Source organism: Hevea brasiliensis, unplaced genomic scaffold, assembly GCF_030052815.1.
Source record: "Hevea brasiliensis isolate MT/VB/25A 57/8 unplaced genomic scaffold, ASM3005281v1 Scaf236, whole genome shotgun sequence".
In the NCBI taxonomy this organism is placed as follows: domain Eukaryota; kingdom Viridiplantae; phylum Streptophyta; class Magnoliopsida; order Malpighiales; family Euphorbiaceae; genus Hevea; species Hevea brasiliensis.
The window spans coordinates 111920-124018 of record NW_026614736.1 but is presented as its reverse complement, the minus strand read 5'-3'; the positions used below and the strand labels follow the sequence as shown (position 1 = coordinate 124018).

The following is a 12099-nucleotide window of genomic DNA, read 5'->3' as shown; positions in this document are numbered from 1 at the left end:
TAAATTATAGTTCTCAAAATATTTTAAATAAAACAAATGTGATATTGAGGCTCTCAAATACTGAATTACTCGTAACGAAGCTTTCAACAAAACATGTTGGTATCACTTTGCTGGTGATCTATAGCTACAAAACCATAATTTAGATGATGCTAATTAGGAGTGTGTAAACAGTCAGTTCGGTTCTGAACCGAACTGAACAGATAAAATCAAAAATTAAAAGTTAAAAATTAAAAAAATCGAACCAAAGTGATTATTAAGAGAAAATCAAACAGATAAATATCGGTTCGATTTTAAATCGATCAAATTGAATTTTGTAAAATTTCATATTTTCAACATTAAATCTCAATAATAAAAAACATAAAAAAATTTAAAAATCAAAACTAAAAAATCTTATGATTCTATATATATATATATATATATATATATATATTAGTAATTTCAATTCGTTTTGATTTTTTTTATTTTTTATGAAAATAATCAAATCAAATTGATTAATTAAAATTATTAAAATTTTAAAATTAAATTGATTGAACTAAATTAACTCAATCTAATTTTTCGATTTAAATAAAAATTTACCCAATCTCGCTTGCCACATCCAAGGCATCATAGTCTGGAGTCAACCTGACATATGCCTTCTTAGTTCTATCAGGTCTTGGTTAATGAATGAATAAGTTAACTTTCATCTACCAACTTAAATCACTAATTTCAAATGTCACATCAATCTCATTCAATAATTAATTAATGAATGAGTAAGTTAACTTTCATCTACCAACTTAAGTCACTGATTTGAAATTGCTCCACCCAAACATAGCATCTAATTGGACCACATAAATTATATATTTTTTTTTTTCTTTGGGCTATATTATTTGTGCTGCATGTAGGACTTGTGATTGTCATAACAAAATATAATTAATAGTATGTGTCAATGCGTAGCTTCCTTGAAATTTCCTCACACGATACGTAATTTTTAATAAAATTCTTGTAATAAAAGAGATGACAGAAAAAAATTAATAAATTTTATAATTAAAAATTCGACTTATTTAAATTTAAACAAAAAATTTTGAATTAATTAGATTTAAAGAAGAAATTAAGCTGAATTAGACATGCTAGTATGTGGCTATTATTTTTTTCTTTTGTGAGAAATATCTATTAAATAACTAGTGTGTGGCTATTATTTTTCTTTGTTACCTATAAATACCCCTCCCGAGCCCCTTTCAATCAAGCAGCTAGCAACAGTGAGAGCAAGATAGGTGTAATAAGTGTGTGGTGAGAAATAATCAAGTGTATGTGTTTAAGAGTGAGAGTAGTGTTTTTAGATAAATAATATAATATTGTCCTAAAGTGTGAGTGTAATCTTGATTATAAAAATTCAAAGGTTTTTGCTGCTTTCACTTTCTCTAGTTCTTTTTTTTTTTAATTTTCTTTTTGTCATTAATTAATAGTGATTCTTTTCCTTCCCCTTCAGCTGCTTGCTCGATTGGGTCATAAGTATGGACCAGGAGTTGACTGAGGCGGCGGCTAAAGTACGAGATATTGGTGAGAGGTTGAAGCAGGCCGCTCAAGCAGGAGATATTGATGCCTTGTATGCTCTAATCCGTGATGATGCTAGTGTTTTGGAACGTGTCGATGAGGTGCCTTTTGTTGACACTCCATTGCAAATGGCTGCATCTGCAGGACATATTCATTTTGCCATGGAGATAGTGAACTTGAAGGCATCGTTTATCAGGAAGCTAAACCCAGATGGGTTTAGCCCTGTAGGGGTGGGGCGTGAGGCGAAATATCATCCATTAAAATTATATAAAATGCACCAGGTAATGCCCAGGAAAGATGGTGGAGTCACAATGGCCTCACTTAAGTACCACCTCCTTAGACAGCATTTCCTAGACATGCACTTCATACAATCTTATTAGAATCAAACCACTGGTAAGTACCGTCTTCCCATAACACTACCACGGTACTAAGGATTTATGCCACAAAGGCATAGATAGACAGGAGTCGCCACCCGGGTAATAACCGGGACATATTCAGTGTTTCATCCGAGGGTCATGGATGGCAACTTACTCCTGCGAGTTTCCACAACCGTCATTACCATAGCCCAATGTCTAGGTTGGGATAGTGATGCGTAAGGGAAGGTGTCAGCACCCTTACGCCGGTCTAACCTCGTTTAATTTGAATGCCAGTCCTCTACTAATGTTTCTATAAGTCTTGTTTATTATTCCTTTATTAAACTTTATCCTAAAAATGCAATTCTAATCCTACACACGCAAGTAATTCACAAAAGGATTGTTGTTTACACACAATTTTCATGCACAGGTAATTCCTATCTATGGGGTTGCTAATTATTTAAGTGATATTTACCAGATGACTAAAATTAATTTATTATTGAGAATTTAATTTACAAACAAATTCAATTTCAAATAACCCTACGTTTCTATTTAACATAATTAATTAATTTTCACCAAGTTACCCTAAGGATAATTAAACTAAGTTAATTATGTACATGTGTAATTTATTCTAATATCACATAAAGCCCAAACAATCACAACCTAATAAAGATTTCTAACATGCAAATTTATTTTACAATTACCAAGTATTAAATTAAATTTATTTACATGCCAATGTTAGTTTAATTTATAAACAAGATTAATTTTAATTTACAAAGTATTTATTTAAATTAATTACATGCAAAAGTCAGTTAAATTAAAAACAAAGTTAATTTTAATTTACCAAATAAAAGTTCTATTATTACTACAATTTCATGCCAATGGTTATTCGATAAGTTTAGAGTTACTTACTTGTTAGTAAATGCAGTTGCCATTGGGGCAAGCTACCCTTATAAAAGGGTTTTCTCTTCTAGTATGGCAATGATATCCCTGGCTTACTCCCGTTTAGCTTCATATAAGCTCCGCGCAAATGCCCCTTTGGTACTTACCTTAGGGCTACTTACCAATTTTTGTTTGTAATAAAAAATAAAGAAAACAAAGAAAAATAATAAAAGTACGAGAGACAGAAACTAAACATGTGCAGAGTTGTGTATCCCCTCAAATTAAACATGATTACATGATCTATATGAACATATAAAATAAATTGAAAACAAAGAGCATAGAATTAAAATATTGTGTGGCATAGATCTTGAAAAGAAAACAATAAAAACTGACCTTCTAGAAATCTTGTATGAAAATCTTCTTGAAGAAAAGAAAAATATCTCTAAATTTCTAAATTTCTAAATTTCTTATAGCTCTGAATTTTCTCTTCCTATTTCCTCCCATCATCCTCTCCTCCCTTCTCTAGTAGGGTATTTATAGGGTTTTGGGAGAGATGTGTGATAGGGTTTGGAGTCTTAGAGTGATAAAGTTTTAGATGACTTAAACAACTATAATTGTAGAATTCGAATAAGACTGGGATATGGGTGAGGTGTTTCAACCAATAGGAAGACAGGAAAAAATGGAAGGCACCAATAGGGAGTGAGGAAAAGGTGTGGTAGGATTTGGAGTCTTAGGGTGATAAAGTTTAGATGACTTAAACAACTACGATTGCAGAATTCGAATAAAACTGAGATATGCGTGAGGTGTTTCAACCAATAGGAAGACAGGAAAAAATGGAAGGCACCAATAGAGAGTGAGGAAAAGAGTGGGGCCAAGGAGGAGAGAGATATTTTGTTATTTTAATTTTTAGAAAATAATTAAATGGGTCCCATTTAAAATTCCTAACTAGGATTTCTTAGACTCATGGAGCCCAATTAAACTTAGTTATATTCATTTAAGAACTACCCATATTAAATTTAAACAAAATAAAATTTTATTTAAATTTAATTGAATTAATTTCCCCAAAACTTTATTATTATTTTTATTTTTTCAAGATCATGCCACAGAATTAATTATTCAGCTCCATGCCTCCAATTACATCTTACAGTCATATATTTTTTCATCATCGGGTTTCCCACGGCCTCAATGTACATACTCATCACAAAATAAGGGTCTACAGCCCCATGCACCTTGCTTTGCAGAATAAGGACATGCTAATGGTGATTTGGCTCATCGATGTTGATGGAAACCTTGTCCGTGTCAAAGGAAAAGGGGGTTTCACTCCTTTGCATTATGCAGCTGAAAAAGGGAACTTGTCTATTTTGAAAGAATGTTTTAAAGGTTGCCCCGAATCTATCAAAGATGTTACCTTTCACGGCGATACTGCTTTACACATTGCGGTAAAGAACCACCAAAGGGATGCTTTCGAATTGTTGATGGAATGGCTAAAGAAGTCCTCATTCGAAGATGCCGATTTTTGGGAAAGAGAGCTCCTCAACTGGAAAAACAAGGAAGGTAGAACCGTTCTGCACATTGCTGCTTTGAAGACTGGATGGAATGGACAACTCCAGGTGTGCCTATCTTTCAACCAAAATTTACTGCTTGTATGGGTTTGAGTTCTATATACACACACACATATATATATAGTTAAAGTGAATTAATTAATTATTCCTTTTTCTTTCTTTCACATTGGAAGATGAATATGGTTGTCCATTATACATAGTGGGCAAATATTTCCCTACATTAGGCTGTTAGCCTAATAAATTGGAGTGCGAATAACATTATGTAAAGTGCAAATATCCAACCCGTTAATTAAATATGTTATCGCATATCTTTGACCAATTATAGCATTGTCTATGAAGGTATTAGAAATGTTGCTGCGATGTCCCTATGCTAGAACTGATATACAAGATCTTGCTGGTCAGACAGCTGGGCAAATCCTGAGATACCGAGTTGGATTAACGGAAAAACAAATTTCGAATATGCAAGATGCCGGTACAAGATTTTTGTTTCCATTATTATTATTATATAGAAGTGTGATATCTCCTACACATTCAGTCAATCAGCTAGATAACATGTCGAAGTTAATGCTTTTGGAATCGAGATTTCTTCGGAAGAGCAAATGGAAATCGAGTGAGAGGCGCAATACAGAGCTTGTAGTTGAGACACTGATTTTAACAGCCATGTACCAGACACCACTGAGTCCTCCTGGTGGTCTTTGGCAGGGTAATGCTACTGTAGATATTAATTCGCCTATTCGTGTTAGTAACTCTTCCACTTCTGAAGCAACTTCTCTACACTTGGCGGGCACATCAGTGATGTCTCAGAACGACTTTTTAATATTTTATTTTTTAAACTCTGGCTTGTTAGGCCTAACAGCTCTGCGAACAGTTAGAAATCTTTCGCAAGACTACAGCGGAATCTCACTTTTTACTGCTTTTTCTGTTTATTAGTTGATTGGTTCCTACTGGTTTTCAATGTCAGTCATAACTCCGGATAAGAAGGCTAAAGGGTACTTCTTTTTCCATGTCTTACTTTATGTCTTTGCTGCATATGTGCTTATATCGTTGGTAATCTTTTGTATTTCGTACATACTATTGCCCAAGGAGCCTAAAATAAAACCCAGAAGACATCGTCAGAAAATTCATGTCAGGAGAGAATGGTGGCAATAGATATATAGATATCGCCTCCCGTGTTGACGTTTCTTCTTTCAATAATAGTTAATTGATTAGCTTTCTCTGTGGATGTTTGCATAAAGAAATTAGTTCATGCATTGTATGCATTGCTATGTATATTGGAGAATTATATTTAGAATTACAAGTTATTTTGAATTATATCTATTATTTCTTTTTAGTTTATGTATTTTTCTTTTTTTTTTTTTTAGAATTTAAGTGGCTTTTTCTTTTATTTTTACTTAATCTTTAAAGCACATGCAGTTTACAGCCAGGACGAGGACTTCGCTATGGAGAGCGGGGCAAGACAAGTTTTTTTTTTTTTAATATAAATTTATTTATTAAAAAAATATAATTAGAAATATAAACTTTTAACGTAATTTTAACAATATATTTATATTTTTTAAAAAATTATAATATTAAATATATATAAATATATAAAATATATGTTATTTTTTTAATAAAAAATAATATATTATTATGCGAGAGTGAATTATAAAGATTTAGAGTTGGAAGAATGTCTCTCTATCCTCATCCCGCACAAATAAAAATGATTGAATTCAAAACGGATTGAAGTGGATTCGAGAACTATCCTTTTAGCCAGTAACATCTAGCCAAGAAGATGCAACTGTTTTTTAGGCTATCCTTTTGAACAACAAAAAAAGCTATCGTTTGTAACAATGAGAGAAATGGCGGCAATTTGATATTTACAAAGTGACTTAACATCAAATAAATAAAATGGTAAGCTAATAATTTGTTAACATAATTAAATATTAGAAACACAACCGTGAGATTTTAAAAATAAAGACATGTATTTTGTCATATATAAAATATTATTTCATAAATTTTATTTTATATTTTATAAAAATTATTGTAATAAAATACTAAAAATTTTTTATTAACTTGCTGATTTATTCATTATTTTATAAATAAATATATTTTATTTCGTTATCTTTTTTAAAAAATAAAAAATAAAAAATATATTTAATTATTTTATTATCATCAAATCTCTTACTCTTTTTTATTTTTTTTTATAGTAAAACATTAATTATATAATTTTATTTATAAAATAATTGATATGTTAATAAATTAATATGAAAATATTAATTTTTTATTATAACAATTTTTATTAAATTAAATTAAAATTTAATAATTTTTATAAAAATATTAATAAAATTAAGTAATTACATATAATTACGTAATTATAGTGACATTTTAGTGGGAATATTTGTTTTGCCACTGTCGGAGCCGTAACGAAACAATTATGCGGCAAAACCTTCACTCGCCGTAAACTTGATATCAATTGTGAGGATTCAAGAATTTCCCTGCTTAAAATGAAAAACAAAAGTACGTGGCAGCACTGTGCCTGAAATTTTAGCTCAACAAAATTAAAATAATAATAAAATAAAAAGATTACAAATTTTTAGACAATCCTGCAACTTCCCATAACCATATTTTAGTGTGGAAGGCTTTATATAACTATTGTGAAACTTACAATTCAAATATTCACCAAGGAATTCACTATTTAAGGATGACATTATTCTTTTTCCCTAGAATAATATTTATAATTGCAATTTTATTTTATTATATATATCTTAATTTATGTTATTAAATTACAAATTTATTTTTTCATGAGATGAAGGAAAAAAATTGTTAAATTCTTTATATTAATTTGTATAAATTTATTGTAATATTTAATGTTAAATTTAAATACTAAATATATAGTCTAAAAAAAATTTAATCAAACCATTTTTATGGCAACAAAATTTAAAGTCTTGTAGAGAAAATTTTCCTCGAAAAAGGTTAAAGATTTTGTGAAGACTTAAGTATATATATATATATATATATATATATATATATATATATATATTGTGGTGCCAATAAATAATATTAGGTTCGATTCTTTACAATTTTGATTTTAATCAAGGTTTGCAGGATTTTCAATTTCAATTACAAGCTGTTACAAGTTCGATTTTTGAAACTAACATGCTGGTTTGATCAAGTTCTGATCTAGACCAGCCAAAATTTTTTAACATTTTTATGTTTAATTTTATTACCTTAAATTTATTAAAATTACCTTATATTAATTGGTTTTATCAACTTAAATTTAGTCAAATTACATTATATTAATTGGTTTTGTTTTTTTTATTATGTTATATTAATTGGTTTTATTACATTAAATTTAGTCAAATTACCTCATATTAATGAATTTTATTATTTTAAATTTAGTTAAATTAAATTATATTAATTGGTTTCATTTCTTTTCTATTATATTAATTTTTATTATATATTATGTTAATTGGTTTTATTATTTTTAATTTAATAAAATTACTTTATATATAAATTAATTTTCAAGAACTTAGAGTAGAAGTAACTAAGAACGACGATGATATGGTTTTTTTTTTATTATATTATATTAATTAGTTTTTATTACTTTAAATTTAATAAAATTACTTTATATTAAGGTATTTTTCTTAATTTATAATCTGGTCAAACTAACTTATAAGTTTTAAAAACAAGCTGATCTATTTGTTTATAATAAATTTTGAGTTTATAAATTAAATTTATAAATTAAAAAAAATAAATAAATTGGAGACTTAACTTTTCATTTTAGTGCTTATAAGTGATATACTTATAAACTAATTTGACTAAGTATTAAACTATATCTTTCCCATTTAATTTTTAAAATATTATTATAAATTTTATTTAATATTTTTTTTAGTCATTTTAATAATAAATATGTTTATAAGCTTCATTTTACTAAACACATCAGTAGTTTATCAATAACTTATAAATACTTTAATCAAACACGTAACAATTTAAAATTTTAAATATTTATAAATTCAAATTAACTTATAAATATTAGGTGCTTATAAGCTAATTTTCATAAATTAAGTCAATTACCATCTATTTTTAAAAATTTTGAGAGTGAAAGTAATCGAGGACTATCAATGACTTGGATTTTTATTATGTTAATTTTATTATATTATAAAATAATTGATAGGTCAATAAATTAATATGAAAATTTTTAATTTTTTGGTGACAATAACTTTTATAAAATGAATTCAACTTCAATAAGCTTTATGAAAGAATTTAAAATTTAATAATTTTTATAAAAATACTCAATTCGTATGTAATAATTACCAATTTGTAACGACATTTTAGTGGGAATATTTATTTTGCCACTGTAGGAGCTGCAATGAAACAATTATGCGGCAAAACCTTCATTCGCCATAAACTTGATATCAATTGCAGGGAATTGAAGAATTTCCCTGCTTAAAATGAAAAACAAAAGTACGTGGCAGCACTGCGCCTGAAATTTTAGCCAAAGAAAATTAAAATAATAATAAAATAAAAAGATGAGAACAAATTTTTAGACAATCCTGCAACTTCCCACAAGCCTATTTTAGTGTTGAAGGATTTATATATAGAACTATTATGAAATTTACAATTCAAATATTCACCGAGGAATTCTTTATTTAAAGTAACAAAATTTAAAGTCTTGTAGAGAAAATTTTCCTCAGAAAAGGTTAAAGATTTTATGGAAATTTAAGTATGCCATAAAAGAGAGATTTTTTTTGGGCACAAATCTCATAAATAAGAAATAATTTTTTATATTAATTGGTTTAATTTTTCTTTTTTTTTATTATGTTATATTAATTGGTTTTATTGCCTTAAATTTAGTCAAATTACCTCATATTAATTAATTTTATTATTTTAAATTTAGTTAAATTAAATTATATTAATTGGTTTCATTTCTTTTTTTATTATATTAATTTTTATAATATATTATGTTAATTAGTTTTATTACTTTTAATTTAACAAAATTACTTTATATATATTAATTTTCAAGAACTTAGAGTAGAAGTAACTATTGATGACCGATGATATGTTTTTTTATTATATTATATTAATTAGTTTTATTACCTTAAATTGAAAAAAATTACTTTATATTAGCATGTTTTTCTTAACAAATTAGCTTATAAGTTCTAAATACAAGTTAGCCTATTTGTATATAATAATTTTTGAACTTATAAATTGAAATTATAAGTTAAAAAATCAATTAAGAACTCAAATTTTTATTTTGATACTTATAAGTCATGTATTTATAAGATAATTTGATCAAATATTTTATTATATTATTTTTATTTAATTTTTAAAATTTCATTATAAATCTTATTTAATATATTTTTAATTATTTTAATAATAAAAATTATTATAAAATATTTTTTATTAAATATGTCAATTATTTATTAATTATTTATAAATATTTTAATTAAATATATAAATACTTAAAATTTTAAATGTTTAAACAGTGGAAGTAACTGGAACAACCAATGACTTGGTTTTTTATTATGTTAATTTTATTATATTTATTAATTAATTTTATTACTTTTTTTAGCAGAAATTTAAAGAGCAGAGATTTTAATTTTTATTAAATAAGTGATATATTTTCAATCATTAAATCAAAATGATTTGAAAAATTAATTTTATTATTTTAAATTTAATAAAATTACGTTTTAATAGTTTTGAAGAACTTAAAGTGGAAGTAACCATGGACGATGGGTAATTTGGTTGCATGATGACTCCCTTTCTTTTGTTCTTTTCTATTTTTCGTGCCATCCTTTTACCCTTGCTCTTCTATTTGGTCTTTCTCATTAGCTTTGCTTCTATCTTTTTTCACTCACTTTTTTTTTTTTGTTAAAAAAGAGTTTATCATTCTTTTTTTAATTAATTGCCTTTATTTTCATTCTTTATTACCAGATGTCAACCCATGCATGCGATGCATAAATTAATTTTATTTTTACTTATACAATATAATATTAATAAAAGCATATTTCAATATTTTTATGTAATATTTATTTAATTAATTATGTGTAATGTTTAATTTATTTTCTTAATAAATTATAAAAAATGTTGGCCTTAATTATCATTTTTTTCTTTATATTATTATATTTATAATTCACTTTTCTTATATATTGTGCATAATATAATTGTAAAATATTATGTTTGAATTATAATTTTGCTTAATTTAATTATGAATGTAGATTTTATTATTGAATCACCTAAATTTTGAATTTATTTTTTTTCCATATCATGTGTGATATATGCATGTCTAAGTTTCGTGGCTATCAAAACAAAATATAATTAATAAAACTTTAAATATTGATCCATTTAAAGTTAATTTATAAATTATTTAAATTAAAATCATTATTTTAATTTTATAATTAAAATTAAACTTATTTGAATTTAAATAAAATTTTTTGAATTAATTAGGTTTAAAGTATAAATTAGACCGAATTATATATATATATATATATATATATATATATATTAATATTAAGGTATTTTTCTTAATTTATAACCTGGTTAAACCAACTTATAAGTTTTAAATATAAGTTGATCTATTTATCTATAATAAATTTTAAGTTTATAAATTAAACTTATAAGTTAAAAAAAAATAAATTGAAGAACTCAACTTTTCATTTTAGTACTTCTAAATTATGTACTTATAAGTTAATTTAATTAAATATTTTATTATATTATATTTATTTAATTTTTAAAATATCATCATAAATCTCATTTAATATTTTTTTATCATTTTAATAATAAATATATTTATAAGCTATATTTTACTAAACATATCAACCACTTATCATTCACTTATAAATACTTTACTTAAAATTTTAAATATTTATAAGTTTAAATTAACCTATAAATACTAAGTATTTAGAAATTGATGTTTATAAATTAAGTTAAATGCCTTTTATTTTTAAAAACTTGAGAATGAAAGTAATCGAAGATGACTAATGACTTGATTTTTTTTATTATGTTAATTTTATTATATTATATTAATTAATTTTTTTTTTTTAAGTAGAAATTCAGAGAGTGGATATTATAATGTTTGTCAGAAAAGTGATATATATTTAATTATTAGATTAAAACGGATTAGACAATTAATTTTATTACTTTAAATTTAATAAAATTACTTTATGTTAATTTTGAAGAACTTAAAGCGGAAGTAACTAAGGAGGACGCATAATTTGGCCGCATAATTTGGACGCATATCCTTTTCCCTTGCTTTTCTAGTTGGTCTTTATCATTAGCTTTGCGTTTCACTCATTTTTTTAAAAAATTAAAAAAAAAAAAAGTTTATCACTTTTTTTGAATTGCCTTTCTTTTCATTCTTTATCACTAGACGTCAACCCATGCATGCGATGCATAAATTAATTTTATTTTTACTTATATAATATAATAATAATAAAAGCATATTTCAATATTTTTATGTAATATTTAATTAATTATGTGTAACATTTAATTTATTTTTATAATGAATTATAAAAAAATGTTGGCAGCAATTATATTTTTTTTTTCCTTTATATTATTATATTTATAATTGACTTTTCTTATATATTGTGTACAATATAATTGTAAAATATTAGATTGAATTAAAACTGAAAGGTTCATGGAAATTAAGGATAATAATAATGTTGATGTTCTAAGTAAAGAATATATAGGATTGTGAAGGGCAAAGAATTGTTTGAAAAAGAAAAAAAAAAAAACTTTTAATTTATCTAAGCGGTTGGTGTAGTGGCCAATGTGTATCTCATGGATTGGTCAAG

At 25.4% G+C, this 12099-nt stretch overlaps 1 protein-coding gene across 1 annotated transcript; it reads left to right on the top strand.

Moving 5' to 3' along the window:
* Nucleotides 1–1120: 1120 nt before the first annotated feature.
* Nucleotides 1121–5535, top strand: LOC110661203 (ankyrin repeat-containing protein BDA1). The gene is made up of 4 exons (XM_058141813.1): nucleotides 1121–1375; nucleotides 1466–1760; nucleotides 4007–4375; nucleotides 4667–5535. The coding sequence occupies exons 2-4, from the start codon at nucleotides 1491–1493 to the stop codon at nucleotides 5255–5257; spliced, it is 1230 nt and encodes a 409-aa protein (XP_057997796.1). The 5' UTR covers nucleotides 1121–1375; nucleotides 1466–1490; the 3' UTR covers nucleotides 5258–5535.
* Nucleotides 5536–12099: the final 6564 nt, after the last annotated feature.

What these genes read in the sequence shown, in the direction of transcription:
- LOC110661203 (XM_058141813.1), top strand. Translation starts at nt 1,491, where the DNA reads ATGGACCAGGAGTTGACTGAGGCGGCGGCTAAAGTACGAGATATTGGT. An exon ending in ATGGGTTTAGCCCTGTAGGG is followed by an intron (nt 1,761 to 4,006) that starts GTGGGGCGTGAG and finishes CTTGCTTTGCAG; the next exon opens with AATAAGGACATGCTAATGGT. An exon ending in GATGGAATGGACAACTCCAG is followed by an intron (nt 4,376 to 4,666) that starts GTGTGCCTATCT and finishes TTGTCTATGAAG; the next exon opens with GTATTAGAAATGTTGCTGCG.